Source organism: Microtus oregoni, unplaced genomic scaffold, assembly GCF_018167655.1.
Source record: "Microtus oregoni isolate MIOR12 unplaced genomic scaffold, Mior012 000003F_ref0000135, whole genome shotgun sequence".
Classification (NCBI taxonomy): Eukaryota; Metazoa; Chordata; class Mammalia; order Rodentia; family Cricetidae; genus Microtus; species Microtus oregoni.
Window position 1 is genome coordinate 9,710,545 of NW_024543062.1, and position 26,766 is coordinate 9,737,310.

Sequence of the window (26,766 nt, forward strand, 5' to 3'; positions counted from 1 at the left end):
AGGTGTGCGCTATTACTCCTGGCCTTAATTATTTTTTATTAGTGTGTATTCATTGTGCAGAGTCATGGTTTGCTTGATGGATGGAGTCGGGGTCTCACGTGTCTCAGGCTGTCCTCGGGTCCTCACGTCACTGAGGATGGTTTTGAACGTGTGATGATCCTCTTGCCTCCCCTCCTGTTTGCCTGTTTGTTGTCCTTGTTGAACTGATTGTTTCTTTAGTGCAGTTGAAGAAGTTAAGCTACAAGTTTGCCAGTTTCTAGGCCAGTAGAGCAGTGGCTTGTGGGTATTTTCCCTTTTTCTTTCTGCCCTTTTCCCTCTCTCTTCCTCTCTTCCACACTCCCCTTTTTGTGCTGGAGATTGAACTGCTGGGCGAGTAAGTGTTCTGCCCCTGAGCCGCCCCACACCCACAGCCGCCCCACAGCCGCCCCACAGGCCTACAGTATCTCTCCTTTGTAACATGTCCCTTGCTTGTCCTGTGTGTCGGTGTCTTTGTGAAATTCCGTCTGTGCTATTGCAGACTGTTCAAACACAGTGGTTCTCAGCCTGTAGGTTGTGACCCCTTTGGGGATAACCAACCCTTTCTCAGGGGTCACCTAAGACCATCGGAAAACATATATATTTACATTACGATTCATAACAGTAGCAAACTGATACTATGAAATAGCAATGAAAATAAATGTAACGATTGGGGTCACCACAACACGAGGAACTATATTAACGGGTGGAAGCATTAGGAATGTTGAGAACCATTGCTCTGGGCGGTTCTGGTTTGTATTTAGATAGTGCTTTGTGTTCCTGTTTTCTTTTATTGTGGTTCTCCCATGAGTCCAGGTTCTCAAACTCAGGATTCGCCATACTCCCGTGAATGCTGGTCTTAGAGACTGGTTGGTTGGTGTTTATTTGATTTGTGTTAAGAAGTAGCCATTGAAAGTAGTGCTTTGCTTCTTCAGATTGATTGATTCTGAGAAGCTTGTTTAGGGTCTCTGGGCTTTAGCTCAGTGGGTAGTGTTCACCTCGTGTGCCAGAAGCCCTGGCTTCCGTCCCCAGCATTGAGCGGACTGGCTGTGCTGGAGCTTGCTCGCATCCCCAGTACTCTAGAGGTGGAGGCAGCAAGGTCAGAAGTCAGAGGTCAGCCTGAGCTCCGTGTAACTGTCACATACGATGAAAACGTACCTGTACTGGAAAATGTGTTGCCTAGATCTGTGGCTTTGTGGTGGCCAGTAGCTGTGCTATGTGAAGTAACTGTCATTATGGCATCTTCATGTGTGTGTGTGTGTGTGTTACATTTGGACCACAACCCTGCGTCTCTGTTTTGCTTCTTTACCCTTTGTGTACCCAAGTCCCGTTCTTCTCTCCCAAGTAATCCTCTGTTTTCATGTATTTTCAAAATATGTTTACTAATGGAAAAACTGTGTTAACTTAATGAAAAGTATGCCGGTCCAGAAGGTGCATCGATCCCGCCTGGGGTTTGTTGTGTGTGCCTCTGTGGTGGGTGATGCTTACTAATCATGTGTGTTCTTTAGAAAGCCTGGGAGAGGTTAACAGTTTGCTAAGGAATCCCTGTAATGGAAGAAGCCAGCACTAGGCAGGCATGTGCAGTCAGCATCAACCTTTACTGTAGCGAGCACTTGTGTTTGAAACACTGAGCCTCCATCACAGACCTACCGTTCCCATCCCATCCCTGTCAGTCATCGTCGGTCATCCTCAGTTTAACCGTGTACACATACCTGAACACACTTTCCCCATCAACGATCAAGACCATCGACTAACATCACTTTTTTTTTTGCCTGTTTTTATTTCTAAAAAGGCCATCATCCCATATACCTCACCCAGATTTGCTCTAATATGACCAATATGCTTTGAAATTCCTTTTGAAGCTTATCTTTGTATCCCAAAGCAGGCCCTTCTGAAACTGGTGATGTTGATGAAAAGCTCCCCCTTTCGAAGGCTTTGCAAGGTATCGCCTTTCACTTCTGCTCTCCCACATCCTGTTCGTATTTGCTGTTTCTTTATATTGGACAGACTGTTTTGATAATTATAACTATATTACTTTTCCGAATGGAAAAGGAAAAAAAATGTATTGGCCTTTTTTTTTTTTTTAACATAAATGAACTTCACAAGCAAAATTTTTCAAAACCAATTTTCCCTTTTGTGAATCTAGTAATGAATCTCGAAATGGGTACATGACACACTTTCCTATTGAAGGTAAAGTACGCTTTCTACCTTTATCAGCATAGTCAGCAGTCAGGCTGTTACTGTTGGGTTAGCCGTCTGAGTAGTGCTAAGGCCCGGTGATGCTTAGCTTGGGAAGGATTGCAGGCTATCACTTGTAAACCCTGTGCTTTTAAATGACTTTTTGGGTCGCTTTTGTTCTGTGTTCCCAGACTTGGTCATAGTCTCTTAGTGACGGCTTTTCCTTTATCCCTTCTGGCTTTGATCTCATGAGATTTATTTTCTTTAGCTTTACTGTATAATGTAAATATAATGGTCTCTCTCATTTTCGTAGATTTTAGTAGAGCAGAGAGGACACACAGGGCCATAGTGTGCATGCGCAGCCTCGCTAACCCGCCCTCGCTCTCTCAGCCATTCCTGTGGAACGGCTGGCCTCTTCTCCCTTCTCTCATGTTCCAATTTCACATCTGTTTCTTATGACTTTACACAGTCAAAGAATTTACAGCTCCGTAAATGCAAAAGTTAAAGTGAAAAGGGATGATAAGAACGTGTGTAGCAGAAGCGCAGTGTGCCTGTGGCTCACAGGTGGGCTTCTGAATAGAGTCTGCCCCTAGCTGTGAGTTCCGGTGAGTTCCCACTGCAGAGCCCATGGGGTGATCCCGAGGCAGTCGGAGCATGGTGGCACAGAGCACTGTAGCACAGAGGCCCTCACCTAAGGCGGGCACTGCCAGAGCTCTGAGACGCTCCAGGTCAAGTGTACCGGTGATGGCCTTGGCCTAACGCTGGAGTGCGCTGGGCACAGCTGTCAGAAGACCTGCCGCCTTCCCCTCCACGGCTCCTGTGCTGGCCGGTGTCTGTTTTCCTTTATGCACGATGGTGTTTCTCCTCTTTTCCTGTCCCCAGCTTAGACACTTAGAGATTGAGGATGCACTTGGGCGCAGCTGTGCACTGGATCCTATGGGCCGTTTGGTGTCCTGGCTGGTGGCTCGTGCTGTGCCTGGTCCTCTTGCTGTAGTAGGATGACCTGCTCTCCTGGCTGCCTGACCCAACAGGCGGCTGGATGTATGCCCCATGTCCAGAAGCAGGCAGGTTATTTCCTGAACTAAAATGCTTTTGAAACTAAAAATAGTCTCTAAAATTTTAACTTGACTGTTTAAGTACAACTTTGATTAAATTATGGGATATAGTGTCTGTAGCTTCTATCATAGTAGAAAGGAAAAGAAGGAACATTCCACACACAATAAGCCTTGACTTCATTTGTTTTGTTTTGTTTTGTTTTTTGACACCTTGTTAAGTCTCTAGGAAAGACAGACTTTCTTCTGATTTGGTGTTTTTGTTTGTGAGTTGTTGCCCGACGAGCATGGTACCTGGGCTGTAAGGCTCCTCAGACCCCAGCATCCCGGCACTGTAGCATGTGAGACAGCACTAATACCAAACCCCGAGCCTGCAGAGTTTCTTCTGGGGGTTTGCACTTTCGAGTTTTCAGCTTCCAAATAGCAGTGAAATATTTTTCTAAGTTAGAAAACATTGTTTGAATTTATTACTGAGTTAAATCTTTTTGTATGCTTATTTATACTAAATTGTATGGTCACCTAGTTTTTCTTCTTTTACTGCTAGTTTTTTTTACTGGTTTAGTATATATTGTTCATTTTCTTTTTAGGGAGCCATCATTCTTCAGAAGGCAACGAAGGAACAGAAGTGGAAGTGCCAGCAGAAGGTTAGGAAAGAAGGGACCTTGCATTTTACCGTATCTGTTGCATCTCATCTGTTTGGAGATGAGATGATGGCCCTCGTGCCTTCATGGCCAGCACTGTCATTTTTAGAGAGGAGGCGTGCGGTGGCTTGCACTGTGCTAATAGGCACTGGGCCTGGCAGTCATGGTTAGTGATGCCCTTGGCGATACCAAATAAGTGGGTTGTTTTGTTTCGTTTTAGCTTTCTCCTGCCTTGTTGAAAGGACATTGAGGAGAAAAAACTCCCATGTTTTATTTCATTAAATTAATTAATTTATTATTTTTTAAAATTTTAGAACTAAAATAGTTCCTAGTTGTATTCTACTTAATTTTAAAACATAGCTTATCATTCCCAGTTTGTTCATAGGGCAACAGATAAAGTTTGTGGCTGAGAAGTTTTCTGTCTTCTCACCAGTAACACCCACAGCTACCCCGGGAATGGCTGCCACTCAGGGACACGGTTGAGGAATATGAAGGGCCAACTGCCCAGCTTGCAGGGAGCCTCCTGCTGAGTGCTTGGAGTGTGGTTCATGGAGGGCTTAGCCCTCCAACGGCCTCGTCTCTTGTTTCCAATTCAGTCTTCCTCCATTAACTGCTGTTTGTAGAACACAGGGGTAATTTATCCTGAACCTGGTTATTCCTTGTGTTTGTTGTCACGTTTTAAGAAATCACGGATTTTATCTTTTACTGGCTAGTGAAGGGGTGATCCTAGCAAAGACATGGGCTGATCTATGCACACACTCAGTGGCAAAAGTAGGCTTTCTATAGGAATACATTTCTCTCAGATAGTTCATGTCTAGCCGGGTGTGGTAGCGCTCACCTGTTATCCCAGCATTTGGGAGGCTGAAGCAGGAGGATCACCCATGAGTTTGAGGCCAGCCTGGGCTACATGGTGAGTTCCAGGCCAGTCTGGGCTACATAGTGGGACCCTATCTTAAAATAGAAAAACAGAAACAGAAATACTTGTGCTAACTTTACTGTTCTTCACCTGTGACTGTGTGGTAAGCACCCTGTTGGGCTTGCAGGGGTGATGATCTGTCCTCCGTGGCAGGTCTTACGTTGGGGTGGGTGGTCCTGCTAACAACAGGCCTCTGCACAGGACCTGCATGGTTCCTCCAGCACCTAGACTGCTTCACCGCTTCCCGAGTCTGTCAACACATACTAGGTCTCCGGAGACTCGTTTCTAAGGGAACTCCTGTTGATGTGTTCTCCGGAGACTCGTTTCTAAGGGAACTCCTGTTGATGTGTTAACAGCTGAGCGCGCTTGGGTTCTGCCCTTTATTCCTGTGCTAACAGCAGACATCATTGGCAAATCAGTTAACCTCTCAGCCTGCGCAGGATGAAAGACAGCTAATGAAAGCTCCCTGTGCTTCCAGCACTAACATTTCCTGTGCACCTACGCTCTGTGTGGTAACCCCGATCCCAGCCAATCTCGCATGCCCTCGTACCAGCGGGAGCTCTCTTGATATGAAGGTCTCCTTTGCAAAAAGTTGGTTGTGTTTTGATTTAATAGTATAAACCACTTGTAGGCTTCCTGGAGAAGAGAGGCCTTAGTGTCTGCTGTAGGAAGCATGTTTTTAGCTGGCCTCTTCCGGCTATAGCAAGGAAACAGTTGTGAGCTTGCTGTAACCACATTCCTCCGAGAGCATGGGGCTCTTGGTCCACTGATGCAGGTAACTTGGTATTATCTTAACATTTTCGAGCGGTTTTCTACATTTTGTTTTTTTTTATCCCTAGTTATAATCAAGGGTCAAATACTTTTAATGAACATGAAATGAATTTAAACGCCAGTTGCATTTTATTGTAGGCTTCTTTGGGAGCACCAGACAGTAAGTGTTGGAACACACGGAACATGCTGAATAATGAATGTCATTTTAGAATTTTATATTTTTTTCAAGATTCTACTCACCATGTCCCTTCAGAAACAAGTGAGGACCCTGAAGTTGAGGTGACCATTGAAGGTTAGTTATTCCAGCCTTGATCCAAGAGTTCCCTTCTGGTCATGAGCATCTGTGTCACGGTCACACTGAGTTTGCATCTCATCCATTCTGAAAGAAGCTGGGGACAGAGCAGCCCACGCCCCAGCGGGACTCCCCAGTTGCTCTGGGAGTACTGGGTGACAGATCTAAGCTGTGCAAATGAGGCTTGGCCCGGAGGTAGAGCAAACTGTGCTTCCTGTCAGTAGTAATTGAGGAGGGTGAGGGGAAGACATCCGAACCTAGACCACACGCAGAAGCAGATTCTAGGACCTTTTGGGTTAAGAAAGAAGAAATTTAAGAACAGCTGGAGGTCCTAGTATCTCAATCAGTAGAAGGGAGGAGAAAGCTGCCCAAGCTGGCCTCAAAATGTTTCAGCTCCTGCCTCAGTTTCCCAACTAGCTAAGACTGTAGGCATATGCCATCATATTGGGTGAGTCAGTCAATTTGAAAGCAAGTCTCTCCCCCAATACCACTTATTTGTCTTTTGAAAATGTTTGGAAGCAATGGTTGCAAATAAGATTTAAAATAATTTCCATTATCTAAGTTACCTTAATACTTACTAACTTATATTTTTGGTTTTGAGGCAGGCTCTTACTGTGTATTGTATCCCTGGTTGGCCTGGAACCTGCTTACTGTGTAGACCAGGCAACCTTGTATTCAGAGAGATCTGTCTGTCTCTGCTTCCTAAGTGCTGAGGTTAAAGGCATGCGCCTTCAATATTTTTTAAAACATTTTTTTCTAGAGTAGGGTCTCACCATGAGGCCTTGCTGTCCCGGAATGACTTTTTGACCAGGCTGGCCTTGAACTCTTAGAGATCTGCCTTCTTGTTCCCCAGCGCTGGGATTAATGTACTGCCATCCAGGCTTCCCTTCCCTTTAGTCCCCTTGTCTCCCAGGACTCCTCTGTGAGGGCCCTCAGTGTCGTGCCTTTTTGTACAGCACTGGACGCGAGGTGCTAAAGTTCTCCCCGACCTACCCGTTCGTCAGGGGGCAGTGGCAGGACATTGCTAACAAATCTTTTATATACACGTGTGTGTGGATATGTTTTTGCAAATTTATAGAGGTGCATTATGATGCAGGCTTTTGTTGCCTAGCTCGTGCCCCCCACCTCCCCAGCACCACACAGTTAGCAGTTCTTTTTTTTCTAACCACAGCATAACCTTTCTTGGTTTGGGAGCTTGGGTGTGCTCTGTCTCCCTCTCTCTGTCTCTCCGTGACCTGTCCTATTGTGTCTCCATTGTATTGAAGATGTACGCTAGTTTGATGGCTTTCACGTGGTAGAAGAAATCTTTTCATGATTCATGTTTCAATTTCAGCAGATTAATGCATAGATTTGTCTTCCTCATTCACATAATTTTATTAACCTGAAAGCTTCTTTGAATTCTTTGTGGTCAATTAAAGAGTTGAAATTTTGTCACCATTAGTTAAAAACCTATTAGGGACCGGTGAGGTGGCCCAGCTGGTAAAGGCTCTTGTCACCAAGCCTGGTGACCTCCGTTCAATCCCCAGGACCCACCTCCTGCACCTCTCTCCGAGCACATACAATAAATGAAGAAATAAGTAAATTATACATTAAAAAATTATTTTTTATTATTGTGTGTTGGTGTTTTGCCTGCATTTATGTCTGAGGGAGTCAGATCACTTTGAGCTGGAGTTACAGACAGTTACTGCCATGTGGGTGCTGAGAATTGAACCCGGGTCCTCTGGAAGAGCAGCCAGTGCTCTTAACTGCTGAGCCATCATTCCAGCCCCAAACTATAAATTTTTAATTTAAAAAAATCCCTAATTCCTAGAAAAATTTGAGCATGTAAATGAGACAGTCAACTTTGTTCCTTATATAGAGCTAAGAAAAGTAGGTGCTTTTGGACTAGATGGGAGAACCAAGCTGGATTTTGGGGTTTTGTTTGTTTTGAGACAAAGTCTCTGTGTCGCCCTGGATGACCTAAAAATTCATATGTAGACCAGAAGACCAGGCTGGCTTCAAACCCACATAGATCAAATGGCCTCTGCCTCCTGAGTGCTGGGATTAAAGGTGTGTGCCACCACACCTGGCGTGAAGTTGGTATAGTGATTGTATTGATTATTTACGAAGTGAATTCAGTCTTATAGCACCAAAATCACACAAGCAAACAAACAGAAAGGATGGGTAAAGAAAGGTCCCTACTGTGTATTATGTTTAATGATGTGAAAAATCTCTGCCTATCATTAATGAAACCACTTTCAAAGAAGAAGCACGGGGCTCCAGAGAGGTCTCAGCAGTGAAGAGTCCTTACTGCTCCTGCAGACAACTTGCATGTTGCTGACAATCTTCCAGAACTTCAGGTCCAGGGCTCCAGTGTCCTCTTCTGGACTCCAAGGGCACCAGGCATGCATATGGTGCACATACATTTGTGTAGGCCAACACTCATACACATAAAATAATAATAATAATAATAATAATAATAATAATAATGTCTTTTTTAAAAAGTAAAGGAAACGCGTGACTGGAGAAGAAACGTGGTTTCCTTTAGGGATGTGTTCTATTCTGAAGAAAGGGTTAAGAAAAATAAAAACCCCTGTTGCCTGTGGGCAGCTGTTATCCCCAATTGTATCATTCTACGTTTTCCAAGGAGTTTATAGAAAAAAAAAAAGAATAAGGAAAAGAAATACTTGTTGGGCAGTGGTAGTGCACATCCTTAATCCCAGCAGGCGGATATGAGTTCGAGGCCAGCCTGGTCTACAGAGCGAGTTCCAGTACAGCCAGGGCAACACAGAGAAACCCAATCTGGAAAAAACTAAAAACAACTACAGAAACGTGGTCATATTTTATAGTGTTTTAGCTTGACACTTCCTGTGTCTGCGCTCTTGTTTCTGGGCTTTTGTTTGTGGTGATTCCTGTGCGGCAAGAGGCAGCCGTTAGCAGGTCCCAGCGGACAGAAGTGAGCTGTGTTTGGGAAGCTTTGGAGCAGTCTGACTGTATAGGCCTCCGTCTCAACCATGCTGTTTCCTTTGGCATAGGCAGAGATGATGTAGGGCGTGTGTGCACACTCAGGACACTGAGGGAAGAAGATTGCGTGGGGAGGGCAGAGCTTCGTATGCTGTAGCTTGCTTTTGTGAGAGTTCTCGTCAGCTAATAAAGAGCCTTTTTTGGAAAGCTCTCCTTACCACATAGCTGTCCTTAGGGTGCTGCTCCCAGACCCGAGTCCTCTCCCCACACTGGTGTGCTGCAGCCCAACTTCTGACCCTGACTTGATTTCCCTTTGCTTGAAGTTGCTCTAAAGTGAGTTTGTTGTCTGATTCATGTTGTGTTTTCATGGATGAACAATCTTGAACTTCTTTTTTCTGTTACTGTTTTTTTAAGGCCATACAAATATTTCTGCGTGTCTTTGGTCCATCTGGCCGCTCTCTGTGCGCCGCCACGAGCATCGCTGCAGGGCTGAGTGAGCGACACACTCTGACAGCTGTTACTCTGCTTCAGTAGAGCAGCCATTTTCCTTCCCACGGTGTCTGTATCTCTCAGCATGAGTGGGGTCTTCACCGCTAGCCCAGCTGAGCAGCCAGTTGCCCTTAACATATGAGAGCTGTCATTTAGAGCTGTGGTGTCATTGGTAAGCTTAAGGTTGACGGTAGACAGATGTCCCGTTCCAGAGATGGCCTTTTTGTGTGTGAAATTAATTCTGAGGGGATTGGCTGCTGCCTATAATCGAAGCCTGCAATAGGATGTCTCATGTAGCCATCCCACAAGTATAAGAGCCTTCCATGCCTGGGTGCCGCTGTCCAGAACAGCTCACACCTTCACCTCGAGGCTGCAGGGCACCGTGTGAAGGAAGCAGTGGTATCGGAAGGAGGTGCTGTCTCTGCAGGGCGGGTGGAAGCCCTTCAGGCTGCTGTTGAGTCTGTAGGCACTTGACCTAATTATATGAAACACTCTCCTCGACCTTTTTATCTTCATATTCAACTAGGATTATCTTCTTAAATCATGTATCAGTAGATCTTGAGTTCTGAAATGGGTTTGACTGACTTAAGTGAGGTGGTTTTGTTTTGAGGTTACTCTCTATGTAACCCTGGCTTCCTGGAACTCACTATATAATAACCTGCCTTGAACTCCTGATCTGTTCTGTGCTGGGATTACAATGATGTGCCATGACACCTGGTTTTCATGCCTGTTTTTGGAAGACTGGTCTCAACCTTGACAACTTCTGTCTCTCAGATGCTGAGATTCCAGGCTTGTGCTACCACACCTGGCTTCAACCTGATTGACTTTTTGTTTTGTTGTTTTTTATTTTTCAAGACAGGGTCTCACTATGTAGCCTTGGCTGTCCTAGAACTCACCTGTAGACCAGGCTGGGCTTGAATTCACCGAGATCTACCTACCTCTGCCTCCCAAGTGCTGGGATTAAAGGCTGACATTTTTTTCTTTTAAGTCTGTTTGAAAATAACAATTACATCTTAAATTATCTTAATATTTTGTTATTTGAATGGTTGTTTGTGATAGCTGTTGTCCTTAAGTAGTATTTATTTTTATTCTATACTTATTGATTGATTGATTTTTGTGATAGGGTTACTTGTATTCCAGTCTAGCCTTGAACTTGATGCTTAGCTGAGGATGACCTTGAATTTCTGATCTTCCTTTTTATACTTTTCTTTTTTCCTTTCTGAGACAGGGTCTCATTGTGTAGAACAGGCTAGCCTTGAATTCACAGAGCTCTACCTGCCTCTGCCTCTGCCTCCTGAGTGCTGGGATTAAAGGTGTGCATCACGACGCTTGACAAGCCTGCACTGTCTTTAAATACAGATTCTGTGAGCTACCTTAGCTCATGGTATTGGAGCTGACAGCATAGGTCCTGACCGTGGGCCAGAAGATGATAGTGCTGTTTTTCCTTGGGCCAGGTGTCAGGTGCACTTGAGAGATGGATTTTACTTGGGGGTCCCCTCCGTGCCACTGAAATAAGCATGTGTGCTGACCTGTGTGTACACCGTACTCCCATCCTGATGGGTATTTATACATAGATGTGGAGGGAGTCACCGTCTCTGTTCATTTCCTTCTGGAAACTGCTATTGAGACTATTTACAGAGCCAGGATGCTGGTGCTTTAGGAAGCTGAGGCAGGAGGATCCTGTCTCAAGTAACAGCAACAACAGAAGGCTGGTGTGTGCTTTAGTGGGCGAACCCAGTGCCATGGACTGCCCTGAAAGACACCCTTCTCCCCCTCTCCCCCATTCCCCCACCCGCACCACACACACACCTTGTTTCAGGCCGATGGAATCGTTTGTGGGCTTCCATTCAGGGTTCATCTTTTTCCTAATAACACACTTGTATTCTTAGTCGTGAAAATAGCTGCCTCCATTAAAACCTGTTTTTTCGGAACACTTAAATCGATCACAACTGTGGTCGTGGAGGCTTTTAGAGAAGAGAGTAGTGGTTGGAGGGATGAGCAGCTGGCTGCAGGTGGGGCAGCTGTGGTCATTGGACAGCTCCCAAGCACCCAGAGCTGTCCTCCCCACTACACCATCGCTTCAGCTGACTCCCGCAGTAATGAGGGTTTTCTTTCTCAAGATGACGATTACACCCCGCCCACCAAGAGGCCAAAGAGCAGTGAGCCGCCCCCTCCTCCGCCGGTCCCAGAGCCCACCAATGCTGGCAAGCGCAAAGTGAGGGAGTTCAACTTCGGTAAGTGTCTACAGGGAAGAGGGTAAGAGGGGGGCAGTGGCGGCTATGATGTAGGAGGTGGTGGAGCTGTGTGAAGCCTATAAGCAAGCGGTGTAGATGGCATTGGGTTGGCCACTGGGCACCCCATTATCCTTCAAAGCACTGAGCCCCTTCGTTTACGAACTTAGTGCTCAGTTTTGCTCTGTTTCCCATCTGCTTCTCATTGTCCCTCCAGTTCCAGTGGACTTCTAAGGGACCATTCAAATATTAGGGGGGAATTAGTTTTGTGGCCCATACTTTGAAGACCACTTAACTCTTGAAAATGTCTTTGTTTTGTTCCTGTTGGGGTAGACCCCAGGGCCAGTGTTCTGCCAGTGCTGAACCCCACCCAGCCTTGTTGAAGGCATCCGAATCCTCCACTTTGTTCTTGTTGCAGCTGCTGGCTCTAACTGGATTTTGCGTGTATGTGAGTTTGTTGAGTGTTTTCAGCATCGTGTGGAAGTGGCAGCTGCCTCCCTGTAAAGCTGAGCTTCTCCACAGCTGCCGTGCTTCAGTGCCCCAGAGGACCCGAGTAGGCCTCTCCCTTTGCCGCTGTTTTGCAGTGCTTAACTGGGCTGGTCTTTTCTGATCGCCTAACATTAAGAAGTTTAAAAACTACAAAGGCAGTCTGTAGACTGTTCTAAAAATAAGTTTCAGATGTCCCTCAGCCTCCAACTGCTCCTAGGAAGCACAGGAAAAGGAAAGACCCTTGGAAGTCAGGGAATAGCCAGACTGAGACAGGCTGTCAGGCAAGTTGTCTCTGCCGTGAGCACCCAGTGCCAAGCTGCCCCTGGTACTGAAAGTAGCTTCCTCTCATTTTCAGAGAAATGGAATGCACGCATCACTGACCTGCGGAAGCAGGTTGAGGAGCTGTTTGAGAGAAAATACGGTATGTCTGCAGAGTCGCCCGCTCAACCCATTGCTCAGGTCGGCCAGGAACTGTGCCCTCCTCACACATCTGTCTCTTCTAAGGACATATTAGCAACCTAAGTGTCCAGATCAGATTACCACACCATACACCACACACACACACACACACACACACACACACACAGTCGCTTCATGCTATAATTTTGTTTTTTTTTGAGGCAGAGTCTTACTATGTAGCCCTGATTGTCAGAATTTGCTATGAAGACCAGCGTGGCATCCAATTCACAGAGATCCACCTACCTCTACCTCTAGAGTGGTAGATTAAAGGCATGTGCCCCCATGCCTGGCTCAGATACATATTCACAGATTTACATTTGTTGATCTTGGCTCTTGAAAACTTTTTTCCCCCAAGACAGGGCTTCTTTGTGTAGCTCTGGCTCTCCTAAAACATGTTCAGTAGACCAGACTGGCCTTGAAGGCAGAGATCCCCCTGCCTCTACTTCCTGAGTGCTGGGATTAAAAGCATGCACCACCACTGCCCTGAAACTTATTTTTTTAAAGATTTATTTATTTTTATACTTTTTTCGGTGTTTTGGGTGCATGTATGTTCCATCCCCCGATGTGCCTCGTGCGGAGATGGTTGGGAGCTGTGCATACTGGGAGCTGAACCTCTGCCAGAGCAGCGGTTGCTCCTAACCACTGGGCCATGTCTTCAGCCCCCAACATATATTTCTTAACTATGACTGAGGACTGTAATGAAGCCCTAGAGCTACAAAATCATTTATTTGCTAAGCATGGTATATTTTCCTTTTGGTATTCTTCATGTTCCTCCCACCTTGTGTTTAGGCCTTAGTTTGTGGGTGTTTTTTGCTGTTTTTGTTTTTTGAGACAGTTTTTGGAACCTGTCCTGGATCTCTGTAGACCAGGCTGGTGTCGAACTCACAGAGATCCACCTGCCTCTGCCTCCCAAGCACTGAGATTAAAGGAGTGCACCACCACCGTTGAGTTTAGTTTGTGCTTTTAATTCACCCATTTCAAAGCAGGAAACATGGCCACAGTCCATGTAGAAGCAGTGAGGTACAGCAGACAGGTCACGGCTAGGCCAGGATGCCATGTCTTCATGCTCCTGCCCTCCTCTTCAGAGTAGGCATGAGAACTGCAGGTGTGCCCTGAAGATCTGGTAAGACAGCCCGGTCCTTGCAGGATGCCGGCTGGTGGATGGTTCATGCTTGCTCTTTGTGTTTCCATGTTCCCACTAGCACCGTTCTGAGCTAGAGTAGCTTAGTATGTGCTCCCCAGCCGTGTAAATTAAGGAATTGTTGAGAATGTAATCTTTTGGATTGTTTTGTTTGGTTGAGACAAGTTCTCACCATGTAGAGCAGGCAGGTGTAGAAGTCACCGAGATCCCTTTGCTCCTGAGTTGTGGAATCACAATGCCCACTAAGATTTTTTTCTAGATAAGAAAATAAATGTGTGCCAACTGCTATGAAATTATCACAACAATCTTTATGTTTTATGAATTGGAAGCAAGTTGGCTGGTAATTGGCTGAGAAGGAGGAATTCTCGCTGTGTTCAGTAGACTTGGAAATAGGGCTAGGGGATTAGTGAGTTCATGCTGTGTCCAGCTCAACCACTGACAGGGATGATATACCTGAAACTTTAATGCAAATGCCAGTGTTTATTGGGTGCACATGTACACAGCCCCCCAGCCGACAGTGTATTTGGTGTCCAGCCACAGGCTGTGGACACTTGTATAACTGTTGCATCATTTCACCCCCGGGTACATAAATGGTTGTTATCATAAATTATGCAGATCAGAAATGTCTTCCATCCTGTTTCTTAAGAGAAAATCTTTTAGAGGTTTAGTCATAAATAATGAATGTTTATGTTCTAAAATCTCAGCAGTTCCATTTAAAACATACACACTAACCACTGTGGTTTTGGCTTAAATGAATTGTGAAGACAAAGCATCATTGCGTATTCGGTTGTCGTTCTGCCTGGGGTCTGCTCAGAGCCTTGTCTTGTAATGATGGTTCCTTTCTCTTTTCATCCTAAAGCTCAAGCTATAAAAGCCAAAGGTCCGGTGACGATCCCATACCCTCTTTTCCAGTCCCATGTTGAAGATCTTTATGTAGAAGGGCTTCCCGAAGGGATTCCTTTTAGAAGGCCATCGACATACGGCATTCCTCGCCTTGAGAGGATATTGCTGGCCAAGGAGAGGATCCGCTTTGTGATTAAGAAGTAAGACACACGTGCTTGTATGGGGCTCTTATCTGTTTCGGTTGATGCATTTTTTTTTAACGCTGGCAAATACTCATTAATCACAGGCTGTATTTAAAAGCTCGAATGATTGTGTGTCTCTCTATGTTCCGCTCTTCCCTTTTCCTGTGTTTGTATGTGTGATCTGTGTGCATTTGTGTGTGCTTACATGTCTGTGGGCCTTGAGGTTAACATGGTGGATCGATCGTCCACCTTATTGAGACAGGTCTCTCTCAGTCAACACCAGGGTTCCCGATTCAGCTCGTCTGTCTAGCCTGTTTCACTCCAGGGATTGTCTCTGCTCTCTCGGGACATTTGTTGAGTGCTGAGATCTGAGCTCTGGTCCTCTAGCTTCTGGGGAAAGTGCTTTACTGAGCTGTCTGCCCAGCAGCTTGTCTTCCCCCTTGTAATATGTGCATCCAAGCGTGCTCAGGTCAGACTGGGCTTGGCTCTGAGTCATGAGCTCCTGCCCCCCGGTAGGCCTGCAGTCAGGCAGTCAGATCACCTTTTCTCACTGTTTTCAGTGAGGAAGAGTAGCCAGAGCGTCTGTGTGTTGCCTTTAAGTCTGGAAAAGCGAATGCATACATGTGAGCATAAGAGTGAAAATTAAAATAAGCAAAACTGGAAGGAAGAGTGAACAGGAAAAGGAGGCAGTAGTGAGGATGGCTTCCTTCGCTGTCTGCTGAGCAAGCGTGGCCATCGGAGGTGCTGCTAGCACATTGTTCCTAAAATGTCAGCCACCTGTACAATGCTGGGTATCATTTGCCCTTTTTGTTTCTACATATACTTTTCTATATCTGTGCCTGCTTGTGCGTGCATGGGCACGTGAGGTCAGAGAACATTAGGAGTTTGTTTTCATGATCACCCTCAGGATGTCACGCTTGGCAGTGCGAGCTTACGTCATCTTGCTGACCCCACTTCCGTATCTCTTGGCTAAGATTACGGAGTAAAGTTTAAAGATCTAGGAGGGCATTTTTTAAAGTGACAGAAGCAATGGAGGAAACCACCTCCTATATCCTTGAAACATTTTGCACACTTTGAAGGTGAAGCTGGAATGTGGACTAGGAAACGCAGTGCAGTACAGTAGCAGACATGCATTTAAAATGAGAGAGCTGGAAGACTGCCGGTCTAAGAAGGCCCGAAAGTGCCAGGACATGGAAAGAAAGTCATGTTTCTGTAGCATGGGCCTTTAGTTTCACCATTCCGGAGGCAGAGGCAAGAGGAGCTCTATGGGTGTGAAGCCTTTCCGTCTTCATAGTGAGTTCCAGGACAGCAAGGACTACATAGATAGACCTTGTTTCAAAAAACTTGAGAAAAATGAAATAGTAAAAGTTTAAGATGGAACAAAGTCTTTGCTTTCTACAGTACTGGGCGGTGTGTGAGAGAGAGGTCACAGTTCAGGTCAGGGTCACTTCCTACAGAACTGGGCAGGGTGAAAGAGAGGTCACAGTTCAGGGTCAGGGTCACTTCCTACAGAACTAGGCAGAGTGAGAGAGGTCACAGTTCACAGGGGTCCATGGCCTGCGTCTGCAGGAGGTTTCCCTGCTCTGCCTGTCCACTGGAGCATCAGCAGGCGCTCTGCCCACAGCCCACCATTGCGCAGCTGTGTCCAATGACCCTGACCTAGCTCCCCTCGCTTCCGGACGCCTCGGGTTGTCCCCAGGTCCCTGCTCCCCACCACCGCAGTGGCTCACACAGGAGGGCTGTGCGAATTAGGGTTTAGGGGTTTTATGGGTTGTTTGATTGTTCAGAAAAATACAGCACGTCTCTTGCCCTGCACATACAAATGTTAAATATGTGCAGAACTTTAAAAAAAGTTTATAGATGTGTGGGAGAACATATTTTTTAATATAATATAAAGTTATAGGACTCAATTACTGTAAACATTTTAAACTATCCATAGCAAGGTAACTCTTTTACTGTGAGCGCAGAGGCCCCACGAAGCATCTCCTGAGAAAGTTCACACTTACTGCGCTGTAGAGCCCTGTGAAGTTAGGTCCAGCTGTGTGAGTGCAATCAGTCCCCACAGCTGGGTGCTGTGCGGCTGCTCTGTTTGCCTCCTTCCTGGATCCGGCCTAGCATGTTCTCACCATTGGTTCTTTCCTTTTAGACACGAGCTTCTGAACTCTACACGGGAAGACTTACAGCTGGATAAGCCAGCGTCCGGAGGTGGGTAACAAGCCTCCAGGTAGTCCCAGCAGTGTGCATGGGACTGTGAGCACTCAGGGTGTGGTGGCCTCGTCTGGAGGTTGCGGTAAAGAAACAGGCCTTTGGCTTGCACCCGAGCGTTGTTACAGAGCATGCACCCCAGAACTCAAGTGCCCCATTGAAGAGCAACACTTGTTGTTCTGTTTACTTATAACCACAGATAGTTTGGTAGATTGGGCCTGATGCTATAGTTCTAAACGTCTCTGTTGCTGTGAGAAACACTGACCAACAGCAACTTGGCCAGGAGAGGGTTATTTGGGAAGCCAAGGTAGGAGCTCAAAGCAGGCAGCTAGAGGAAGGAACTGGAGCAGAGCCCATAAAGGAATGCTGCTTACTGTATTGCTTCTCTTGGCTTGCTCAGCTACCCCTTACCCAGCTTAGGCCCACTCTTTCAGGGATATAGCACCATGCGCAGTGGGCTGGACTCCCACATCAATCAGCAGTCAAGAGAATGCCCCACAGAGCCCCATGGGCCAGTCTGGTGGAAATATTCTTCAATTAAGATTCCCTCATCTGGGGCTGGAGAGATGGCTCAGAGGTTAAGAGCACTGGCTGCTCTTCCATAGGTCCTGAGTTCAATTCCCAGCAACCACATGGTGGCTCACAACCATCTGTAATGAGATCTGGTGCCCTCTTCTGGCCTTCGACATACACACAGATAGACTATTGTATACATAATAAATAAATATTTTTTTTAAAAAAAAAGATTCCCTCATCCGCCGGTGGTGGTGGGGCATGCCTTTAATCCCAGCACTCAGGAGGCAGAGACTGACAGATCTCTCTGTGAGTTCAAGGCCAGCCTGGTCTACAGAGTGAGTTCCAGGATAGCCATATTGTTACACAGAGAAACCCTGTCCCGAAGAATAAAAAGATTCCCTCTTTTACCTGGTGGGAGGGGGGCTTTAATCCTAGCACGGGAGGCAGAGGCAGGAGGATCTCTGAGTTTGAGGCCAGCCTGGGTCTACAGAGTGAGTCTAAGATAGCCAGGACTATACAGGGAAACCCAAACAAAAGATTCCCTCTTCCCTCTTTCTGGGTATGTCTAGTTTTACGTCAGGTCAACAAAAGCTATGATACACAGACAGACAGACTGCATTTCTGGGCAGACCTGCACAGATGTATTCTCCCTGGCATGGTGGCTCATGCTTTTAATCCCAGTACTTGGGATTAGAACAGGCTGGCCTACTTGATGAGTTGTAGGTCAGCTGGGGCTACTGAGATATTGTCTCAGAAATAAATTTGCTAAAAAGTGTATTATAAAGTCTATATTTGTCAGTTGGTTAATGTGTCATCAATCCTGTCTAATTTAGGACATAGATTATCTTTTTAGAACATGGAGCCATAGATACTGTCATGTGATTTTGAAGGAAAGAGGTCATACTTTGTCTTGTGTTCCTTTGAATGGAGTGGGAGTTGCCCCATGACGATTAATATGAATTTCCCAAAGTTTTAGAGATAACTTCTGTCAAAGACAGGGAGAAAAATAACTTAGGGTGTTCTCACAGCATTGAACAACCTGAGTAAGTCAAGCTGTTAAACTGAGAGACTTTGCTCTTTTCCCTCCCAGTGAAGGAAGAGTGGTATGCACGGATCACCAAACTGAGGAAGATGGTAGACCAGCTTTTCTGCAAGAAATTTGGTAAGTATATTTTTTCCCACACCAAGCATTACAGAGTAACTTTTAAGAAATTATACATGTGGGGGCTGGAGAGATGGCTCAGTGGTTAAGAGCATTGCCTGCTCTTCCAAAGGTCCTGAGTTCAATTCCCAGCAACCACATGGTGGCTCACAACCATCTGTAAAGAGGTCTGGCGCCCTCTTCTGGCCTGCAGGCATACAGACAGAATATTGTATACATAATAAATAAATAAATTATACATAATAAATAAATATTTTTTAAAAAAAGAAATTATACATGTGAATTTGTGTGACCTGGGGGGGGCGGTACCTGCAGAAGCCAGCAGAGGGCGTTAGATCTCCTAGAACTGGAGTTAAGGGCAGTTGTGAGCCATCTAATATGAACGTGGGTCCTCCGGAGGAGCAGCCGGCCCCTGACGGTTTTTGTTTCTTTTATTTTATTGTAGGAATGAAGTGAGATGATTTGAACTTAACCTTGTGTTTTTTCTGTTGCTTTTAGTAAAATTTAAATATATAAGAAACTATATAACAGACAGCTGGGCAATGGTAGTGCACACACCTTTAAATCCAGCACTCAGGAGGCAGAGGCAGGCGGATATCTTGAGTTCGAGGCCAGCCTGATCTACAGAGTGAGTTCTAGAACCACAAGGGCTACATACACAGAGAACCCTGACTCAAAAAACCAGCCCCCACCTCCAAATAAAACACTATATAGGTGACGATAGAATAAACCTTCATTTTTCTTTTTGGGCTGGGATGGATTTGGTCTTCCACATCCTAAACAAATGCTTTGTCTCATTTTGGCAAATCCTTTATTGTAAGCCATACCTTGGCCCTGAGTGATTGCTTCATACAGTCTCATTTACTCAGTGTGCCTATTTGACTGGTTCATTTTTCTTTTGGATCCCTTGTCATTGTGTTGATATGAAATGAGAAGGACATTAGGTCCAGGGTGTGCATCTGTCCACTGGCCTCCTAAAGAGTCACCATGATTGTGTTTTATGTTATCTTGGTGTGTGCTATTGATTTACTATAATTTTTGTTGTATTGAGACAAAGTCTCACTGTGCAGGTGATATATAAACCAGGCTGACCACAAACTCACAGAGGTCTATCACATCTGCCTCTGAGTGCTGAGATCAGAGGCACACTCGACCATGTGGGGTTCGTGGTCCTGGGAATGGAACCCAGAGCTTTGTGCATGTTGGAGGAGGGCCCACTTGTTCTTCCCAGCTGCCCGGCTAGCTTAGCCCCGAAATAACTACACAGAAACTGTATTAATTAAATCACTGCTTGGCCCATTAGCTCTAGCTTCTTATTGGCTATCTCTTACATCTTTTTTTTTTTTATTTATTATGTATACAATATTCTGTCTGTATGCCTGAAGGCCAGAAGAGGGCGCCAGACCTCTTTACAGATGGTTGTGAGCCACCATGTGGTTGCTGGGAATTGAACTCAGGACCTTTGGAAGAGCAGGCAATGCTCTTAACCACTGAGCCATCTCTCCAGCCCCCTATCTCGTACATCTTAATTTAACCCATCTCCATTAATCTGTGCTTCACCACACAGTAGTGGCCTACCAGCAAAGTTCCAGCACATCTATCTCTGGCGGCGGTGGCTCCATGGTGTCTCTCTGACTCCATCCTTCTTCCTCCCAGAATTCAGTTCCGTCTTCCCCGCCTACATAAGTTCTTCCCTATCAACAAGCCAAGGCAGTTTCTTTATTCATTAACCAAGAAAAGCAACACAGAAACAGAAGGACCTCCCCCCACCAGGCCGGCACTCTCACACCCTCAGAGCTCCTGTTTCGGGTGATGGTTTTGTTTGTTTTTTATTGTCATTTTGAGACAGCATGCAGCCTTTGCTGGCCGGAATTTGCTCTGTATCCCAGGCTGGTCTTAAACTAAAAGTGTGAGCCACCATATTTTACTTTTGTCTTACACATTTGGACATATGTGTTTGATTTGTTAACATTGCAGTGCCTTAAAGAAAGAAAGGAATCTTAGAAGCCAGGCAGTGGTGGTGCACACCTTTAATCTCAGCACTCGGGAGGCAGAGGCAGGCGGATCTCTGTGAGTTCGAGGCCAGCCTGGTCTACAAGAGCTAGTTCCAGGACAGGAACCAAAAGCTACAAAAAAACCCTGTCTCGAAAATCAAAAAAAAAAAAAAAGGCATCTTAGGTATGAGTGTCAAGGTATCAGTCTACATGTGTGTCTGTTCACCGCTAGAAAGTCTGGTGTCCGTGGAGGCCAGAAGAGGCCTGAATCCCCTGGACTGGAGTTGCAGGTGGTTGTGAGCTGTCATGTGGGTCCTGAGAACCTCATCCAGGCTCTCTGCAAAGGCAGCTGGTGCTTATACCCACTCAGCTACCTCCCCAACCCCAGAACATCTTTTGTTGCTCACTGTTCCCTGCATCAGGAACAAATTAAGTTTCTGTTTAGAAAGGAAATTTATCGAGTTTTATTTTGAGCTTAAGCCCATTAAACCTCTCAGGGTCCAGAAAGATTCACTATGGCAGGCGAAAACTTGGCTAATTGGATCTGAGGGTAAAATGAAAGAAATCAGCTCATGTATTTACCACTACATGTTCTTTATTCCTTGGAACAAAGAAGCAGCAAGAAGCATAAGGCATGATCTTCCCACAGTGTTCAGTTTATATAGGCACGCAGACAAGTTAGCAGACAAGTTAGCAATCCCGTAGGCAGTAACAATAGTATCAAGCATGCATTTTCACAGTCACAAGACATATGTCTCAGAGGGGGCGTGACTGGGAAATAACCTACAGGCTGATTTGCATTAGCGTCTAGCTGGTTGAGTTAAAAGGAATCTCTTCTGGGGACCCTGCTTTTGAATCCAGCAGGGTGCCCAGGTGAGAACTTTTCTCTCTGAAGTTAGTTTTAGTGACTCAGGCCTTTTTCCCGTCTAAACAGTTAATTTCCTAGTCTAGGATCCTATGTTAATTGAAACCAAGGTGGAGGGTAAACACAGAACACTAGTAAGTATTTTAGAGCAGACCAGTGGCTTACAGCTTCCTGAGTCTGCTGTTAGAGCAGACAGACTGCCTCCTGTGTGAGGCTCCTTTCTTATCAGTGAAGTGTTAACAAAGAAAGTTTGTGGGGGACTAGCTTTATGTAGATTTTGGCTGTGAGAACAAAGGCTTGACTGAGTGAATCCTTTTCATTCCATGGCTAATGGTGTGGGGGGAGGTATCGAGTTACCCTACAGGAAAAGTTTATACACTGCTGGGATACTATAGAAGGGGAAATGCCATGATCTCACAAGATTTCTATCCAAGGGACAGGTGTCCCCGTAGCTCTGCAAAAACGGGTGGCTCCAAGTGGATGTGTACGTACACGCGTCCCGCGGATTAGTCCACTAGATCTGTCAGCTCTGCATTCACTGTGTGACACTTGTGGGCTCACCACAGAAATTTTCTTTTCCACTACACTTGGGTAGTGACTGGGTGGTAAAGAAATACCATCTACTGACAAATCAGAGGTCGAAGCTTCTCAAACATGTCAGTTTCTCTGGCTGTCCACTGTAGCATGAATTCTAGTTGGTCTTAATAATAAAAACCCAGAGTCACATATAAGAGTTATTGCTGAAGATCAGAGAAACAGAGTGGCCAGCCACCAGAGAGTTCTTTTACCTCTCCCAATGCTCAGACCGACAGGGCGATCCTTTCCTCATACCGCACTGCCGTCCTGCCTTATAGTCCTCTCTTCTACCCAGCCATATCACTGCTATCTCCTCCTCCCTAGTGCTAGGATTAAAGACATGGGATCCCATCCCAAGTATGTGAGCTTGTTTCTCTTTTAGACAGATTCAGTCTAGTGTAGCCCAGGGTGCCCTTGAACTAACAGAGATTCTCTCTTCCTCCGTCTCCCAAATCCTGGGATTAAAGATGTGTGCCACCACTGCCTGGCCTGCACTCTGATCTTCAGGCAAGCTTTATTTGTTATAACATAAACAAAATAGCATTACACTCCGCAACGACTCAGGCCTTAGTAATACCTTCCTTCCCATCTGGGTGTAAATTCCTTCGTGCCCAGCCAGTGCCTTCCTAGACATTTAGCAGCCAAGATCAAGTGATGGCTGTTGTTTATTGTTATGCATGCCACCATTATGTCATGGTGGTTTGTATGTGGGAGAGACATGTGGTTCTGAGTGTCTTGCGCCCTCAGAGTATCGCTGGTGTTGGCTGTTGTGGACTTTCCCTAAGAAGTGGCGAAGGAAAGAAGGAAGAGGAAGGGAAAGGAGAAGTGGCCGATGGGAGATGGCTGGGCTTTGCCAAGCACAGCTGAGGAAACAGACTCGGGCTGGGATGTGGCTCTTTTTAAGGTGCTTTCTTGGTGTGCCTGAGGCCATGGCTTTGAGCCCCAATATTATAATTTTAGAAAACTTTATTTTGTAATTTATTTATTTTTGTTTCGTGTGTGTGTGATTTGCCTACATGTATGTCTTTATGAAGGTGTCAGATCTCCTGACACTGGATTACAGGAAGTTATGAGCTGCCATGTGGGTGCTGGAAATTGAACCCAGGTCTTCTGGAAGAGCAACCACTGCTCTCTATTGCTTAGCCATCTCTCCAGCTCCCAATTTTAAAAATTTTTTAAATTTTTAAAGAGAGAAAATAGATATTAAGAGGGTTGACGATGTGGTTCAGTTGGTGGAATGCTTGCTTAGTGTACCTAAAACCCAGAATTTTATTCCCAGCTACCACCATCCATTTGTGCGTGGCATTTTCGGTGGATCTGGATAGGTGGCTGTTGGGAACTGCTGAGAAATTGGCAGCCTCTGGTGCCCTTCCTAAGGTTTCTGTGGCCGTAGGAAACACGACTTCCCTGAAACCCCTTAGGAGTGTGCTCCGCCCTCACCAGTGTCCACTGCCTGTGACTGGTGCCGGCGCGTTCCTGTTCACTCCCATGGACTGTGCAGACCACTCGGGAGGGGAGGGGACCCAGCCCATCTTGGAAGCACTGGTTCCTGTCCATGAGTGTGGCTCATTGCAGACTAAGCAAGGTGGGGACTGTCACGATAGGGAGAGCTCACAGACTTGACTTTTGCCCTTTTCTTTCCATTTTTTTCTTCTATTGAGACAAAGTCTCACTATGTAGCCTAGGCTGGCCTCAGACTGAGCAATCCCTCTGCCTCTGTGAATGCTGAGATTAAAGGCCTTTGCCGCTACAGCCAGCTTCCACCTTTTGTCTCTCAACTGCTGTCAACTCAAGCATGATTTTATTTCATAAAAAGCCTGTTAAAATTAGGTTTAAATTTTTTCTTATCTAGCAGATAAGACAGGAATGGATCCGAGCTATCACGGGGTTCTGATCCTCTTGGGCACATTCCCTTTACTGCTGCGGTGGTGATGACCTCACCTGTGATTTTTCTAACACAAGAGCCCTTCTGCTCTGATGTTGCTAATACGAAGGAAGGATTGAGGCAGACTGGGTTGGGGGATAGCTCAGTTGTTACAGTGCTTGCCGCAGAGCTGTGAGGTCCAATGTTTGAGCTCTCGAACCCACTGTCAAGCAAGGTGGACTCGGTGGTGTGTGCCCTTGTGGTCTCCGCGGTGAGGAGGTGCAGACAGGAGGGTACCTGGAGCGTCCTGGCAGCCAGCCTGCATGGAAAGTTTCAGGCTTATCAGTAAGAGAGCAAGCCTGTCTCAATTGGCAGCCTGAGGAACTACACTGTGTTGACCTCTGTTCTGCACATGTGCACAAAAACTGTTTGGGTGAAGTTTCAGACTAGAGATTAATAGATGGATTTAAAACCTTCCCCCATATAGGCGCTCTCTCTCTCTCTCTCTTTTTGTCTGTCTGTCTCTCTCTCTCTCTCTCTCTCTCTCTCTCTCTCTCTCTCTCTCTGTGTGGCTTGGGCAACCCTGGCACTCCATATTCCCCAGCCCAGCCTCCTGAGTGCTAGGATTACAGGCTCACACCCATGGCTGGCTTGTTTTGTGTTTTAGTTGTGGTATTTGAAGCTGGGCACTTGGGGTATTGGCTGTGTGTGACTTCAGCCTGAGTTTCCTGCCTTGCTCTCATCTTCTGCAGCTGAGGCCTTGGGGAGCACGGAAGCCAAGGCTGTACCATACCAAAAATTTGAGGCCCATCCCAATGAACTCTATGTGGAAGGACTTCCAGAAAACATTCCTTTCCGAAGCCCCTCGTGGTATGGAATCCCAAGACTGGAAAAAATCATCCAAGTGGGCAATCGAATTAAATTTGTTATCAAAAGGTAAGAAAAAAACTTTCCCCTGCCATTTGAAGATGGATCTTTTCTCCTGAGTGGTCCTTCCTGTGTACACCATAAATGCAGTGTTTCATTTACATGAGCTGATTAAACAGATGTTTCTCTAGTACAGTACTGAGGTGTGTGCCAAATGGGGCCCAAGAGCAGCTGCCTCGTGAGCCTGACCCTTGTGTCAGGACGGTGACGTGAGAGCATCTAGAATGCAGGGAGGGCACACTTCTAGCCTGTCCCTGGGCTATGTGGCCTGAGAAGGGATCTTCCAGAGCAGTGATGTCAGTGGAGGCAGGAAGGGGTCAGGTGTTGCTGCACTCCTGGTGTGAGGAGCAGGATGCCACCACAGATGGCTGAGTGGAGGAAGGTGGCACGCAGTAGTGTGTGTTTAAAGGTCCTGAAGCAGAGTCCACTGTGGTCCTTTGTCCTGGCTGTCATGGGTACAGTGGCTGCGTTCTCAAGGGGGTGATGTGTGTTAAGGAGCAGGCACAGAAGGCCGGCCTCAATCCCAGGGACGTTTCCCGGGGCTTCTTCTGCCTTGTCATTTGGCAATGTGCATTGGTGTTTGTCAGGATTGAATGGGGACATGGGACAGCAGTGTCTCAGGTGTCCAGCTCCAGTAGGACAAGAGGTGGCAGGTTGAGTTGGTTTGGAAAAGAAAGTGACTGGCACGCCTTTATTTCTACAGAGACCCATAATCCTATAGTTTTATGGAATTTGCTTTTTTCAGAATAGTCACCAAAATGGTTTGTTTTCCTGCACAAGAGGGCAGAATGGCCCATACTAAAAATGAACTGACAGTATGTAGCTGAGTGGGAGTCTTGACACTCTGGTCCACTAATACTCTGACCACTAATGTCGCTAACACTTTCACAGGCCAGAACTCCTGACTCACAGTACAACTGAAGTGACTCAGCCACGGACGAACACACCAGGTATAGTTGCCCAGAACCCACCCACCCGTCTGCCCTTCAACCCGTCCTTCCTTCTTTTCTTCTTTCCTTCCTTTTATTATTTATTTTTGGTTTGTTGAGACAGGTTTTCTCTTTGTAGCCTTGGCTGTTTTGAAACTCACTCTGTAGACCAGGCTGGCCTCACAGAGATCCACCTGTCTCTACCTCCTGAGTGCTGGGATTAAAGGCGTGCGCTACCACCGCCTGGCTTCTTCTTTTTATTTAAATAATTCTTTTTTTTGTTTGTTTGTTTTTTGTTTTTGTTTTTTATTTTTCGAGACAGGGTTTCTCTGTGGTTTTGGAGCCTGTCCTGGAACTAGCTCTTGTAGACCAGGCTGGTCTCGAACTCACAGAGATCCGCCTGCCTCTGCCTCCCAAGTGCTAGAATTAAAGGTGTGCGCCACCACCGCCCGGCCTTATTTAAATAATTTTATTTTTGAAAAAAATGTTTCCATATTGGTGGGAACTAAGCCCAGTGCCTCATGTGTTTAGCAAGAGCTGTCCTACTGAATGATGTCCCTAACACTCTTCTTCCTTTTCCCTCTAAGTTGTTCAGAGTAGCCTAGAACTCACTTTGTAGCGTAGGGTGGCATTGAACCTGATTCTGAGGTAGCAAGAGCCAAACCATGCCTGAAAAGTTCTCCAACACTCCACCCCTCCCTTGAGCCCTTACATTTCCACACCTGTCTTCTCTGATACTCCCTGTACGCAGTGATATAGGTGTCCACTTGTCTCCAGAGCCTTAGGCCATCGTACTGTGCCAACACTGCACCCTGGCAGCTGGACCACAGTAATCACTTTAGATGTTTCTTATGCGGGGCAGGGGTGGCAGACGCCTTTAATTCCAGCACGCAGGAGGCAGAGGCAGGCAGATCTCTGTGAATTCAAGGCCACACTGGTCTATATAGCAGTTCCAGGACAGCCAGGGCTACACAGAGAAACCCTGTCTCGAAAAAGAAAGACAAACAAAACAGTTCCTTAGCTGATATTTTGATGTTTATAAGCTATTAGAGGACTTTCTTTCTTATCTGTTGGAGACATGTTTAC

The 26,766-nt window shown here is 46.0% G+C and overlaps 1 protein-coding gene across 13 annotated transcripts in view; it reads left to right on the forward strand.

Annotated features, from left to right (window-relative positions):
* Gtf2i (general transcription factor IIi) overlaps window positions 1–26,766 on the forward strand; it is an 82,549-nt gene that overhangs the window by 39,328 nt on the left and 16,455 nt on the right. For 3 of the 13 annotated variants that reach the window (XM_041649289.1, XM_041649291.1, XM_041649296.1), the window contains 10 exons: window positions 1,898–1,957; window positions 3,833–3,889; window positions 5,803–5,865; window positions 11,418–11,531; window positions 12,373–12,438; window positions 14,477–14,660; window positions 16,789–16,847; window positions 18,454–18,525; window positions 24,577–24,760; window positions 25,643–25,701. In XM_041649289.1, the coding sequence (XP_041505223.1) occupies window positions 1,898–1,957; window positions 3,833–3,889; window positions 5,803–5,865; window positions 11,418–11,531; window positions 12,373–12,438; window positions 14,477–14,660; window positions 16,789–16,847; window positions 18,454–18,525; window positions 24,577–24,760; window positions 25,643–25,701 (918 nt within the window). The remainder of the gene's footprint in view (window positions 1–1,897; window positions 1,958–3,832; window positions 3,890–5,802; window positions 5,866–11,417; window positions 11,532–12,372; window positions 12,439–14,476; window positions 14,661–16,788; window positions 16,848–18,453; window positions 18,526–24,576; window positions 24,761–25,642; window positions 25,702–26,766) is intronic. The other 10 variants (XM_041649292.1, XM_041649297.1, XM_041649293.1 and 7 more) reach the window with 6 other exon arrangements.